The 14,113-nt window shown below is 59.5% G+C and overlaps 2 protein-coding genes across 3 annotated transcripts; one reads left to right on the top strand and one right to left on the bottom strand.

Annotated features, from left to right (window-relative positions):
* Positions 1 to 8: 8 nt before the first annotated feature.
* On the bottom strand, positions 9 to 5,218 carry BTBD17 (BTB domain containing 17). Its single transcript, XM_047708885.1, has 3 exons — positions 5,091 to 5,218; positions 3,483 to 3,759; positions 9 to 1,926 (listed from the first exon to the last, which is right to left on the bottom strand). The coding sequence occupies exons 1-3, from the start codon at positions 5,173 to 5,175 to the stop codon at positions 852 to 854; spliced, it is 1,437 nt and encodes a 478-aa protein (XP_047564841.1). The 5' UTR covers positions 5,176 to 5,218; the 3' UTR covers positions 9 to 851.
* Positions 5,219 to 9,995: 4,777 nt separating this feature from the next.
* GPR142 (G protein-coupled receptor 142) lies at positions 9,996 to 12,953 on the top strand. Of its 2 annotated transcripts, none has more exons than XM_047708887.1 (3): positions 9,996 to 10,116; positions 10,970 to 11,128; positions 11,890 to 12,953. In XM_047708887.1, exons 2-3 carry the CDS (start codon positions 11,006 to 11,008, stop codon positions 12,622 to 12,624), a joined length of 858 nt encoding a protein of 285 aa, XP_047564843.1. In that variant the 5' UTR covers positions 9,996 to 10,116; positions 10,970 to 11,005; the 3' UTR covers positions 12,625 to 12,953. The 2 variants fall into 2 exon arrangements, with proteins under 2 accessions (XP_047564843.1, XP_047564842.1); XM_047708886.1 differs by having other exon boundaries at positions 11,753 to 12,953.
* Positions 12,954 to 14,113: the final 1,160 nt, after the last annotated feature.

The raw sequence follows: 14,113 nt of genomic DNA, 5'->3' as shown, positions 1-14,113 counted from the left end.
ACAATAAAATCCCATGTGGGTCTTGATGGTTCTGTTGGAAATGAGACCTTGTATGGAATGTGGAGTGGCCATGACTGATTAAGAGGCAACCCAATGCCATCCTCCTCCCTCCCCGACACCCCATCTCCCTCTGGCTGGTTACACAGATACCTGAACACCTGGGGGAAAGGGGATCTTCTCTACACTGTGCCCAGGAAAGGTGGGCCCGACAAGGTCCATTCATGCCTTGTCCCACCAGCCTTCACACCTGCCTCGGCCCCCTCCCATGAGAGCTCAGAGACCTTGGAAGGCTCAAACCATAGAAAGCCTAATTACCCGAATGGGCGTGGGACGGTGGTCCCCTCTGGAAGTCAGGGCTCAGAAATTGCCCAGCTAAGTAAGCCTCTTGGCTTCAAGGTAGGAAAACTCCAGCAAGGGGTCCTGGGGTCCTCCAGTTTTCCCAGGCTGGCCCATTAGGTTGCTCTTACCTGCCGTGTTCCATGTGGGGGGTGGGGGACCCTCAGGAAAAGCTAATGAAAGATAAGGGACCCCCACACCTGTGGGACCCTCCTGGGGCTGTTTTAACCTGGGAGCTGGGTGGTTCAATCATCCCCTCGGCTCTGAGCATCGCTTTATTCCAAGAGCACTGCCTTCAAGACAGCTTCGAAACCAGCTCCTGAAACCAGGCACCTGCTCAACCACCCCTCCCCTGGCCTCCACCCCAGCTCCAAGACCACCAGCACCTGGCCATCCGGGGGGGCCAGGGTCGCACCTCCATTCATCACACACACACACACCCCAGACCCCGGGGCGGAGGCACCAATGCCAGGTCTCTGTTTCCCACTCCAGCAGGGTCCCTGCCCCGCGCTTGGCTACTTGGGAGTCCGGATGAGGGTGTGGTAGACCGGCTTGACGATGAGGTGCAGGTGCAGGGCGTTCTCCACCAGGTACTCCGAGTTGCGCCGCTGCAGGTCCGCCTGCGCCAGGAAGTCGCCCGCCTCCTCGCTGCTCTGGTGGAAGCTGTAGGCGTGGCGGACCAGCAGGCGGCCGTGCTGCCGCGCCCCTACCAGCACCGTCTTCTGGAAGCTCACGCCCGCCGCGTCGCCACCGCTGCTGGCCGGCGTGACCACCAGGCGCGGCCGTCCATCCTCGGGGCGAGCGGCGGGCAGCGCGGTGCCCGCCGTGTCCGCGTAGACGGGCCGCAGGCTGACGGGCAGCCAGCGCGGGGAGAAGAGCACGTTCCACGTGACCCGGCGGCCCGCGTCGTGGCCGCTGGGGCCCAGCTGCGTCTGGAAGCTGGTGCTGCGGTCGTCGCGGGCCGGGTTGTTGATGACCCACGGGGCGCCCCAGGCGGGCGCGAGGTAGTTGCGGGGAAGGAAGGCACTGCCGTTGACGTCGAAGAACTTGGCGAAGTGCAGCGGCGAAGCGGCGTGGAACTGGTAGGCCTGCAGCAGCAGGTCGGCCACCGCCTCGCCGTGGCGCGCCAGGGCGGCCGAGCGCGCCTGCAGCTGGAACAGCTGCGCCGGGGGGATCATGGGGTAGCGGATGGCCCGCAGCGCGCGCTCGGCCACGGCGGGGGACGGCCGGGTGCGGCCCAGCCACGCCTCGAGCGCGTGGAACAGCTCCAGCTCGTCCTGCAGCACCAGGTCTGAGCGCGGCAGGAGCTGCGCCAGGAGCTCGGGGCTCACGGCGCCCCACTCGGCGCTCGCCGCCACCGCTGACAGGTTCCAGGCCAGGAACTGCAGGCAGCTCTGGCGCAGGGCCTCATCCCCGGTGCTCACCGCGTAGTGGTACCAGCCCACCGCTGGGCCCGCGCCGCCGGCCAGGTGCGCGCGCATGTAGTCGGCCACGCCGCGCTGCAGGGAGGCCACGCCGTACTTGGTGGCCAGCCTGTGCAGGGGAATGGCCTGGGCCAGCAGCACCGTCAGCTCCCCGCAGTAGAGGTACCTGCGGGAGGGGCGCGCAGAGATGGGGCGGGGTCAGCTGTGCCATCCCCCCCGCAACACACACACACACAACCCAGAGGGGACCAGGCCTTGGGTGGAGAGCACTGTGGTCGAGGATGCATGCGGAGCAGTGGGCCCTGAGGCTTCCTGTCTTCGTCTCAGGGACCGTTTCTCATAGGCACTGGAAACAGCATGTTACTGAGCATCTACTAGAATCGGAGCTTTGGGCTGCCAGATGAAGGAGGCTCCTGCCCTCGTGGGCTTTACAACCCAGGCTCAGATCCATACCCTACTTGCAAGTGGGCAAGTTGTTTAACTTCACCGAAGCTTATGCTAATCATCTGGGAAAGGGGGTAACAGGGTCACTGTGACAGGTGGGGGAGAATGAACTGATCTCACCACGAAGCAGGCCATCGACACAGGGTAATTCCCTCCACACCCTCCTGTTCTCGCCAGCTCATCTTTCTCACTGGATCTTGTCCGTTGTGGGTTTTGCTCACTCACTGCCCATCCCCATCTGCTCCCATCCCTGCACTCACGCTTCCTGCCAGGCCCCCACAGGCACACGCTCCCTGGGGGTGTGCCAAGAGCGGCCCATAGCGGCACCAACACCCACGTCTCCCCTTGCCCCAGCATTTTAGCCCCACTATTTGCCTCTGGCAATAGGAGATGGTTCTCAGCCTCTCTTAGAGTGGGCATGGCCATGTGACTAAATTCTAACCATCTGATGTCAGCAGAGGCACCCTGTGGGGTTGAGGGAAGGCTACTTCCATAGATCTGACTAGTGGGAAGAAGACCCCGTGCCCTTCTGTGTTAACCCTCTTCCTACTGCCTGGAATTCTGAAGCCATCTCGTCTATACCATTAAAACACGGGCACCTGGGTGGCTCAGCCAGTTAAGCGTCTGCCCGGGGCTCAGGTCACAACCCCAGGGTCTGGGGATGGAGCCCATGTCTGGCTCCCTGCTCAGCAGGGATCCTGCTTCTCTCTCTGCCCCTCCCTCCTGATCTGCTTCCTCTCTCTCAAATAAATACATAAAAGTATTTAATAAATGAATAAACCAGCAAAACAGGGCTCCTTTCTCTGATGATAGTGTGAATGGTGCCCCCTGTGCAGCCCATCGGCTGGGAGCAGGGGATGAGAGAGAGAGCTGCCTTACCCCCACCCGGCCCTGAGGTTCGGAAACCTGGCCAGACACGAAAGCCACAGGGAGGCATTAAAATAAAAAATTAATCATTAACTAATTAAAAAACCAAATCACTGCAGGGCCCAACCTGATGGGCCTGATGCTAATGATGCAGAACGGGGTCCGGGAATCTGCATTTTTGAAAAGCGCTTAAGCCCAGGTTTGGAAACCGCTCTGAGAGCATCAAAGGCCCCAGGGCTCGCAGGCGAGGGCAGGGAGTCCCGCTGCGTCTCACAGGAGAAGGCAGCAGGAGGAGGGATGGTTATAAGGTCGTGGGTCCATCATCCTGATGAGGTCAGGGGGATGGACATGATGTGAGCGGAGAAGCCAGGGTCTCAGAAAGGGAGGAAGGCTCCCCGCACCCCTGCCCACCTGATGAACTTGTCGAAGACGGCGGCACAGTCCCGGGGCTCCTGGAGCACCAGCTCGCTCTGGTTGCTCAGCAGCTCCCGGAACAGCTCGCTGTGCAGGCCCAGCAGCAGGCGGTGCGTGTGGAAGACCCGGAACTCATCGGTGCCCGCCGCCTGCACCCGCAGGACCACGTCGCTGGCGTTGCCCTGCCGTAGGAGCTCCTGCAGGCGCTGGAGGAGCGTCTGGGAGTGGTTGATGGAGGTGCCCGTGGACTCGCTGCCCACGTCGGCTCTCTGAGCTGCAGCAGGAAGGGATACGGCCCAGCTGAGGAGGGCCCTGGGTTGGGAGTGCCAGCCAGGGGTGCGAAGGGACCAGGAGGAGATGCGCGTACTTGGGCGCAGGCCCGGGGAGGCCGCGTGCCTGCCTGTCTGTGCCCGTGGGGCACGTGGAGGCGTGCATGTGTGCACAAGCTCTTCCCAGGTGGGGAAGCTTGTCAGCCTGACCCTGAGCAGCCCCCCGAGAGGATGCTCTTATAAGGGGAGTAGCTTCCTGGCGAGAAGAGATCGTGAAGCAGTGTGGGACAGAATGCCCAGAACTGGTGTCCATGACCCCGTTCCTCTCACCTGCCGAGAACAGCACCCACCAGCTCCTTTGATGGGCATCAAGTGCACAGATAAGCACCCTAGTTTGGGATCATGATGAATAAGGGATGTGATAGGACAGGGCTACTTGAGGGGCAGAAATCAGGGATGGCTCCCTGAGAAAGTGACAGGAAGGAGCCAGCCAGAGGACAAGAGCCAGCCCTGTACAAGCCCTTGAAAAGGATGGGTTGGCGGTGCTGAGGCATTGAGAAGGCTGGGGGGGCCAGAGCACTGAGTGAGGGTGGGGGTGAGGCAGAGGGGGAAAGGAGGCCGCAGGCAGGAGGGGAAGCTGCTTCCAGGCCCAGCTGCCCTCCTGGGTCCTGACCTCTGAGACTGAGGTCCACTGGCAGCAGGGGGCAGGCAGGGGACCAGGGAAAACACCGAGGGTGAGCTGGTGCTGGAAGGGGCCTCCCAGGGCACCTGTGTGTCAAGACTGGGCCCTTCTGTTGTGTTTCTAGGGACACCGTGAGGGTCAGATGGGGACATGTGCTCCGTTACAGAAAACTCGGGGACAGAAAAGGCTGCCAGCAGCTTCCCCAAACAGAGAACAGTGTGAGGAACCTCGGAGGGAGATAAGGTGGGTGTCTGACAGCAGCCCGTGAACTCCTGTCCCAACACACACGCGCGTGCACGCACACACGCCCATGTGGAAGAGCCCAGCATCCGTGTGTAAGAGACCGGGAGACGGAGGGAGATGGGGAAGGTCGGAGGTGGGTGGGCCGCTAATTTCCCAGCTCCGCCTCCCCCAGCTGTCACTTGACCGCATTCCTCCTGGCCGCCTGGGCCCCTGCTGTCCGCTGTCCGGGACAATGGACGCTAGAAAGGTCTTCTTGTCTGCAAGAGCCACGCCTGCCTCCCAGCCCTTCTTCCCTCTGAGGCAGGCGTGGAGCTGGACACCGCCCCCTCCCGGCCTGGTGCAGCTAGGGCCCAAGGGACCTGCCTCTCTTCCCGGCCCTCCCCACCCCCCCCCCACCCACTGCCCACTCACCTGCTCGAGTGGCCAGACCCACCAAGGTCAGGATGGCCCAGAAGCTGGCCCAGGACCCAGGCTTGGCAGAGCCCAGGCGAAGCATCTTTGTCCCCCGCCCCTGAGCTCCCTGGAAAGACAGTGAAGCCCAGACCACGGGTGCTCACATCCCTCCTCCTTATATAGGGTTCAGCACAAGGGGATGGTACCCCCCTTCGCGACCAGCTTCCCTCCCCCCACCCAGTCTCTGCTGAGGATTGGTGGAAACTGGCCCCAGCTGTTGCCCAGGCAACCACTTAAGCCAGAGAGTGGCAGCCTGGGGCTATTGTGCTGCCACGGGCCCCCGAGGGGGACAGATCCGGCACCCTCCCCCACGTCTTCCACCACCCAGCAGAGCGAGTCATTTCTCTCCTGGGAGGCTTTAGGCTCTCCACAGGGCCGGCCGGGGGCTCCAGGACCTCTGGCAGCTGCTAGCCGGAGGGTCCCCAGTCCCCTCCCCAACCCCCAGGCGCGGTCTCCGTCCTGGCACAAAGTTCTCTTGTCAGCATCTTGGCTAAAGCGCCATGGCGAGCAGGCTGCAGAGGAAGAGCCTGGAAGAGGAGAGGGAAGCAGCGGCTCAGGCCCCCATCCCTCCCCTTCTTGCATTTTTGGGCTGGGTTAGCTCCGCAGAGAGCAGGGCGAGGGTCTTGAATAGGGGCTCATGGGATCACCACGTCACTTTTGTGTTCCTTGTCAAAGCCTGTTCCTGGCCTGCTCGGGAGGGTGATGGGCCTTTAGAGAGGTCCCCTGGGGACTGTGACCATCATCCCTCAGGATCAAGGTGAACCAAGATGGCAGGGGTGAGCCCAGAGCAGGGATCCACTGCACCCCGCTCCTTTGCATGTGAGGCCCTCTGCCCAGAGCAGGGCTGGCCCCCTTGCAAGAGGCCAGCCCTCAGCAGACAGCCCACCCCCCTGCCCAATTGGCACAAATCTGGGCTCGGGGACTAAAGATGCTGAGGTGGGCGCCTGGCTTCCCTGTCACTTTCTTCAACTCGCTTTTCTGAGGGCCTCAGTCTCAGGCATACCTCTCAGAAGGCTTCTTTTATCAGCTTCTAACTTCCAGATGTAAAGTTTCCCTTCCCAGAATCTCAGGGAGACGCACAGCAGAGCTGGCATCCCACCCCAGCTGTAGGAGAAATCGAGGCAGATAGCTAGGTCACGGTCTTGGTTAGGTCCGTGCAGAGGAGTGCTCTTCTAAATCCAAAGGAATAGAGAGAGGAAGGCGGGGTCTAGGGGAGTGTGTGGGTCGGTGTGCTCTGTTGAGGCCTCACCTTTTGGGGGAGCAAGTGGGGCCTGGCCCAGGTCTTCCTGGGACTGACTCCTTTAAGCTGGAAGGATGGACCAATGGACGGAGAGATCCAGCTCAGTTTCCCCAGAGGCGGGGTCCTTGATGGGATGGAGCCTGCTCTCCCACGCTCTCTGGGTCCCAGACACCAGCTTCATGCATTGATTTCTGCTCCCTGCTGACACAGAGACACCGACAGCTCCACCCCCTCTCCAGAGCTGCAGAGAGAGCAAGAACTGGGTCTGGCACCTGCCTCATCCGGGTTGGCAGAGATGGAATTCTCCAGCCCAGAGGAAACCCCTCCCAGCTGCCCTGACCTTCACGCCTGGCTCCCCTCGTCCAGATCCACCATCCCTTGGCTGCCTGCCTGCCCTTCCCATGGACTGTACCACCTCCCCAGCCCGGCCCAGCAAGACAGAGCCTCAGTGTGATGGGGCTCCAGGCCCCCAAGAGCTCCCCTGTTCCCAAGGGCAATGTTTTTCGGGAGGAGCATTATCTGATGATAAGGAGACGTTGTAAAAGAACCCACTACCCAGGAAGCCAGCTTTCTGTAAACTCTTCTTGACTCCAGCCTCCTTGGGGCGGCATCTGCCTTTCCAGAAGGTGTAGTCCACCTGCTTTGGACTCTCCCATGAACTCTTCTCTACTTAGAGGCGGGGACACCTGTATTTTCTAAGCACACTGGGTGATTGTCATGTACGCATAAGCTAAGATTTACCTCCGGAGTTAGATGGATGCCACTCCTAGGGTGCAGGGATCAGGAGTCCCCAGATTACCAAGAAGACTCAGAAGGGTCACCTCTGACCCCCCCAATCTCTGAGGGGCCCCACCTCCTACGATTGTGAACTTTGTTGTCCCTGAACCTCCTCTAACGATTTAGAAACTGACTTTCCAGAAATAGGCATTCTCTGTTCTTGGTTTCCTTTTTTTTTTTTTTTCAAGATTTTATTTATTTATTTATTTGTCAGAGAGAGAGAGAGAGAGAGCACAAGCAGGCAAAGTGGCCGGCAGAGGCAGAGAGAGAAGCAGGCTCCCCACTGAGCAAGGAGCCCAATGCGGGACTTGATCCCGGGATCCTGGGATCCTGGGATCATGACCTGAGCCAAAGGCAGCAGCTTGACTAACTGAGCCACCCAGGCATCCCACATTCTTGGTGTCTTAGTCTGAGAGTCGTTGGAGTGTGTGCCTGCGTGCTTGTGTGTGTGTGTGTGTGTGTGTGTGTGTGTGTGTGTGTGTGCATGTGTGTGCGTGTGGGTCGTGTGTGAGAATCTTGGAGCAGGAGAGAGAGAGGAGGGAATTTGCCCCGCACAGCCATAGAAACAGAGGACCTGAGAACTCTGTTTGACTTTGCCCTGTGGACCTGGAAGCTCCATCATTCCTTGAGAGCAAGTCTGATGAGCTCCCAAGCTACAACAGTTCCCAGAAAGGAGTGCTGCTTCCTGCCTGAGACAAAGAGTGTTTATAACCTAAGTGACTTGTCTGAGATCTCACGGCAGCTGGGATTCAAATGCCACTTTTCTGCTTGACTTTTCTTCCCATGACTCTACACTGGGTCCCTACATGGGAAGCTATTTCAGACAGATATGATCCCCAGTGGGCAAGGAATCTCTAGTACTGTAAAAGCCACTGAAAATTCTGGCAAACTTGGGACAAGATGAAAGTTTTCTGTATCTACAAGAATGGATGATGAGACGCTGGATGGAGGGTAGTACGCGCCCCAGAGCGGTGGGCCCCAGACCTGCCCTACCTAGAGTGTGGACTGCCTTAGACCTATAACATCTCCCTTCCTGAGCTAGGGAAGTGCCCTCAGACACTTAGATTGGGGAACAGGGGATCCTGAGTTTAGGTTCCTGGCCTGTGTACTCAGCGAGGCACACTAATAACAAACCAGAAGGAATCTATCCCTAATAAATTCCCTGAAGTAAGTCACAGGCCACCAGAAGCTTCCGGAAAGCCAGGCTATGTCGTCATAGTGGCAGATCTACTCTCCTCCCCAACACCCTCTACCGTGATATTCCCCATCCCCTCACCCCCCACCACCACCGACAGCAATGCTTCTCCCTGAGGGCTCTGTCTGACCCACATCCCCTTCTTCTCTAAAGCCCGAGCTCCCAGTGGCCTCTTCCTGCCTGCACACCAGTTCTCCCAGGGAAGGTTGCGGGAGGCAGGGAACAAGTGAAAGGCTCCAGACGGGGGCGGGGAACACACCTGAGTTCACTTCCCACCGCCACATGGTGGCTCAGAGGCCCCTAAGCCTAGTTGCTGAACTTCTCTGAGCCTCCATCCCCTCTTGTGTGAAATAGAGGTCACCAGAGTTAGCTTGGGGGGTGACAAGTGTAGGAGCTAGAGTAAGTGCTCAGGAAATGTTGCCAGAGCTCCGCATACACCCTTGGTCTTTTCAACTTGACTGTAAGAGGCTCCTCCTCGACCCATGGCCTCGAGGTGGTGGCCCAGGGAATTATTTGTGCTTCTTGCATTCTCTGGGGCTGGGGTCCCGGACAGGGCCTGGGGATCAGAGTGGGTCGTAGCTGTTCTGGGCTTGCCTCGCCACCCTGACTGAGGACTTAGCCAAAGTTGGTGCTCTCTGGGGGCCTGCAGGGTCAGAACACGGCCACCAGGGGGCAGCAAGTCCTCTGTGCTAGCCCAGGGTGGGTGTGAAGAGGGGGGAGCAGGTGAGGGTCCAGGTAGCCCCAGCCCCAGAGGTGGGCTCTATCTGAGCGAGCCCAGAGGCCAGCCTACTACATTCCCGGAGATGGGCACGGGAAGTGATTCCAGACTGGACCTCAGATGTCCTCTGGAGTCAGGCCACACATTTGTCCCGGGTGCCCACTGTGGGCTGCACGGGTCACCTCCCCGAGGGAGTGGGGGAAGCGAGTGGGCACAGATTCCAGGCTCTCCAGAGCGCTCCCTGCACCTGCTGCTGTTTACTTGCCGGTGACTAATATTCCTAGGGGGATGGTCCATTCCACCAAGGCTAAGAAAACAACCGCTCGTGGGGGCCACTGGGTCTTAGACTCCCAGAGCTGCTGGTAGCCCAGCCAGGCTTCTCCCAGAGGTCGCTGCCACCACTGCAATGGCTTCAAGCCACCCTTCCAGGCCCAAAGCCCCCAGGGAGCCTCCTCCTCGTTCCACTGCCTGCTGTGGCTACAGAGCTAACTCCTTCAGACCTAGCCTATGGGGCCTCTCTCCAGATCTGAGCCCTGCCCATGGTGGCCTCACCCCTGCTCTGCACTGGTCACCCCTACCCCATGCCCTCCTCTCTTTTGATGCCACAGATGGGATCCTTCTGCCTTGTCCGGAAGTCCTCACCGTCAGGATGTCAATGCCGTGGCTGAACCCAGGCCAGTCCCCAGAGTGCCCTGGAACATGAGGCGGCCTCTCCACAGCCCCAGTCCAGCCCCTTCCTCAAGGCTTCCCTCTCAGCCTGACCCCTGCCTGTGCACCCTCTGGGATCCTGCTTTGCTCCAGGCCCAATCCAAGGTGGAGGCTCACTCCCCTGAGCCTCGGCCCCACCCTTTCCTTCCTCCTCCTCCCTCCTCCCACCACCCCACCTCTCTGCACTGACCAGCCCAGTCTCAGTGCTGCAGGAAGAATCGTAGGGTAAACCAACCCTTGGAGAGCTGGCGATGCTGGGAGGGAGCTGCGGGGACCCCCCGGAAAAGCCGCGAGGTGACCTAGGACTCAGGACCCAGGAGCATGACGCTTGAGGGGCAGGAGGCAGGTGACGTATCCAGAATGAGGTGGGAGGGGAGAGGACAGTGGCAGGCAGGTGAGGAAAAGGTGGGGGATCAAGAAGCTTGAAACGGATCACTAATGAGCGGTGGGCGGGGAAACTAGGTTCAGCTGGGGCGGGGGAGGGGGTACAACATCGGGGGAGGGCAGGGATGACTGGGGCGGTGGAGGGGGGCCTTCAGCAGGAAATCTAAACCTGGACTATGAAACCTAAAGACCTAAAGTGTAGGCTGAATGGAGCAAGGACCAGACTATGTGGTCACCTGACTCCTCTGGACTCAGTTTCCCCGTCTGAACACCAGGGCCATCCCAGCTCCAGTAGTGCTCGCCGACAGAGAGGGCTGCTCTTTAGGGAAGAAGGGCAGGACACCCAGTAATGTCACTCCTTCGAGAGGGGACGGCTGCTGAGTAGAGCCGAGTGGCTGCTGTGAGTCACCGTGGGTGAGAATCACCCAGGCTGCTCGCTAAAAACACGGCTGCCCAAGCCCCACTCCGGACCCCAGCTCAGACGGAGGCCCCCCGCCTCCCTGACTGTGCCGTCCGGCCTGTTTCAGGGCCCTGACTTCCAGGCCGAAGATGTGCCTCGAGAAACACAATGGAGAAATAGTGCTGTGGCAGCAAAAAATGCCACGGAGGACTTCTTCCCTTTAATGGGGGAGTCAGGTCCCTAAGGGACGGGGTGGGCTGGACCTGGCCATAGGGATGGCCGTTTTCTGGGCCTGACCAGGGGACATGCAGAGAATGGGGGGAATAAAGATCTCGGGGGCAGGGGCAGGCTGGAGAGAGACCTAATGCTCTAACCCGACCCTTCTGCTCTAATCGGACCCTTCCACTCTCCCTAGCTGGCCCACCACGAGCGACCCCGCTGCCCACAGCCAATGGCAGTGGGCCAAGCCAGGAACTGGAAGGCCATTGGCCAGAAATCCCGGAGCAGTCCCCTTGTGTGGCTGGTGTCATCCCTGTCATCTACTACAGCACCCTGCTGGGCCTGGGGCTGCCTGGTGAGTGGGAAGCATTAGGGGTGGGCAGAAATGGGGGTCCACTTTCAATGGGTGTCCATCCTCTGTGCTGAACCCTGGGACCCAGATCCTTAGACTCCAGGACAACTTTTGACTTTATAGAGCGATCTGGGTCATTGGGGAACAAAGCCTAGTGGGGAGTAAAAGTGAGGGGCCAGGATTTGGGGTGCTCATGGCTAAAGCCAAGGTGTCACCAGAAGGGACAGCCCTCTCTGTGCCACCTCCCCGCCCCCTGCAGTGGGCACTGTGCTAGGCTAAGTTCATGTAGCACTGCCCTCAGCTTGGTTGAAATCTTCCCCTATGGTCTACTTCTTCTGAGAGCAGCAGAGCTAGGGGACAGGTCGGGAAGTGGAGTCGGGAAAGGACAGATGGTCTCAGCCTTGGGGAATTACCCACCTTGTCCCCAAGTGAAGACAATGGCCTGTGGTGGATAGATGGACAGGGCACGGCTGACCTGGTTAGCCTCCCTGATAAAGTGAGCTTTTAGGGTCTAGGAAGCGGAAAAGAGAAGCCAGGGAGAGGAGAGGGACGAGGATAACCCCTTGGAAACATAGTCTAAGCAGCCCTTCTAACCCCTCTGCCCTCTGTGACCTCTGTCGCCATCAGTCAACCTCCTGACCACAGTGGCCTTGACCCGGCTGGCCACCAGGACCAGGAAGCCCTCCTACTATTACCTTCTGGCACTCACGGCCTCAGATATCGTCACCCAGGTGGTCATCGTGTTCGTGGGTTTCCTCCTGCAGGGGGCGGTGCTGGCCCGGCAGGTGCCCCGGGCTGTGGTGCGCTCTGCTAACATCCTGGAGTTTGCCGCCAATCATGCCTCAGTCTGGATTGCTGTCCTGCTCACCGTGGACCGCTACAGCGCCCTGTGCCACCCCCTGCAGCATCGGGCCACCTCGTCCCCAGGCCGGACACGCCGGTCCATCGCCACTGTCCTCAGTGTCTCTGTGCTGACCGGCATCCCCTTCTACTGGTGGCTGGACGTGTGGAGGGACGCGGACCCCCCCAGCATGCTGGATGAGGTCCTCAAGTGGGCTCACTGCCTCACGGTCTATTTTATCCCTTGTGGCATCTTTCTGATCACCAACTCGGCCATCATCTGCCGGCTGCGGAGGCGGAGCCCGAGTGGCCAGCGGCCCCGGGTGGGCAAGAGCACAGCCATCCTCCTGGGCGTCACCACACTCTTCGCCCTCCTTTGGGCTCCCCGGATCTTTGTCATGCTCTACCACCTGTATGTGGCCCCTGTCCACCGGGACTGGAGGGTCCACCTGGCCTTGGACGTGGCCAACATGGCGGCCATGCTCAATACCGCGGTCAACTTTGGCCTCTACTGCTTTGTCAGCAAGACTTTCCGGGCCACCGTCCGAGAGGTGTTCCATGACGCCCACCTGCCCTGCACGCTGGGGTCACGGCTGGAGGGCCTGATGGTGGGCCTTGCATTAAAGCCCCCAGGACTTCCCAAAGGGGCAGGACCATAGAGGCAGGGCCCAGCAGGGCCAGAGCTACTGCTGCCCTTGTGGTATCCTCGAAAAACTTTATCAACACCCTACTTTGCCACCTGAGGGCGGGGCAGGGAAGGCTCCTTCCTGTGGGGGCGGCTCCCCATGTGCAGGGGTGTCCAATTTATCCAACTCTCAAATTAGCTGCACCAACAATTTCCACTTACTGGCACAAGGAGAAGGCTCTTCTAGGCATAGGCTAACAGTGTCAGCTGCTCTGGACATTCCTTCATGAGGGACATTTCACCTGGCATGTTACGAAGGCCAGATCAACTGGGGCTGGATGAATGAATGAAAGGCAAGATGGACGGGTGGATGGATGGACGGGCGGATGGATGGATGGACAGGCAGGTAGATGGATGGACAGGTGGATGGATGAATGGATGGATGGATGGATGGATGGGCGGATGGATAGGAATCATTTCCAGCCCCCACCCCACCCCAGCCCTCCAGAGCCTACCTCTCACTCCCCAAGTCATCACTTCTCTGGCTTCCAGTGGTAAGGCCAGGATGGAAGGAAACCATGGGTAGAATCCCCTGTATATTCGAGGCTGGGAGAACACAATGCTTTTGCTGAGTAAGGGGAGGACGGCTGCTTGGGAAAAGGGGTGATCTGAAAGAAGATTTGATGTCCCAGCTCTGGGGTGACACCACCCCTTGAGTCTCAATCATCCTGCTTCCATTCCACTTAACTCCCTGCCCTGGAGCCAGAACAGGTTCAGGGCCCCAGAAGGGCCCTTGTGTTTTCATTGTTACTGTCTGATGAGACAGGAAGTGCCTCTCAGCCCCAAGGAGGAGGGATGGGAAGGGAACACTCAGCCTGCTCCACTTGGAGGAGGGTCTCTTTCTCCATCCCGCGGGGGGGGGGGGGGGGGGGGGGGGGGAAGGCCCAGCAGATCAGGTGCCTCGGGCCCCTCCCAGCCTCTCCTGGGCCCCTCTCTTCTCTCTGCCTTGGTGCCAGTCGGGAGAGGCAGCTGGGAGAGATTAGCAGATGGACCTCCCACCTGCTCTGGGCTTTGGGTAAACACATTAGCGGCTGCTTTCTGCTTCCCAGTCAGTCCAGCGGAGCTGACCTTTCCCCCTCAATGGGCGGTCCAGGCCAGGGCCCAGCATCACCCAACCCCTTAGTGGCATAGCCCAGCAGAAAGAGCCAGAAATGCACGGGGCACACACACCGTCAGTGCAAAATAAATACTCGGCTTTCCCCTTCTCCCCAGAACAGGGGCATCCGGGAGGGGACTTTCAACCGTACGCAAAAGGGGAAAAGGCAGGCCCTTCATCCTTTATCCATAATTCTAAACTTTATCCATAGTTCTTAAGAGCTCTGAAAACCAAAATATTTGTCCCAAGTTTGCCACGGTCACATTTAGTGGCCAAACCTGACCTGACCTGAAGCAGGATGAGGGGGCGTGGACACAGTGGTTCCCTGCAGACTGTCTGCGGTTGTGGCAGCTAGAACCGAGACCTC

Source organism: Lutra lutra, chromosome 16 (assembly GCF_902655055.1).
Source record: "Lutra lutra chromosome 16, mLutLut1.2, whole genome shotgun sequence".
Taxonomy (NCBI): Eukaryota; Metazoa; Chordata; class Mammalia; order Carnivora; family Mustelidae; genus Lutra; species Lutra lutra.
The sequence above is the reverse complement of the archived record's forward strand: the minus strand, read 5'-3'. Positions and strand labels throughout refer to the sequence as shown.

Coding starts and splice junctions, on each gene's coding strand:
- BTBD17 (XM_047708885.1), bottom strand. CDS start 5,175: ATGCTTCGCCTGGGCTCTGCCAAGCCTGGGTCCTGGGCCAGCTTCTGG. Junction 3,760..5,090: donor GGGTCTGGCCACTCGAGCAG/GTGAGTGGGCAG, acceptor TTCCTGCTGCAG/CTCAGAGAGCCGACGTGGGC. Junction 1,927..3,482: donor GTCTTCGACAAGTTCATCAG/GTGGGCAGGGGT, acceptor CCCCTCCCGCAG/GTACCTCTACTGCGGGGAGC.
- GPR142 (XM_047708886.1), top strand. CDS start 10,092: ATGACGCTTGAGGGGCAGGAGGCAG. Junction 10,117..10,969: donor GCTTGAGGGGCAGGAGGCAG/GTGACGTATCCA, acceptor CACTCTCCCTAG/CTGGCCCACCACGAGCGACC. Junction 11,129..11,752: donor GCTGGGCCTGGGGCTGCCTG/GTGAGTGGGAAG, acceptor TGTCGCCATCAG/TCAACCTCCTGACCACAGTG.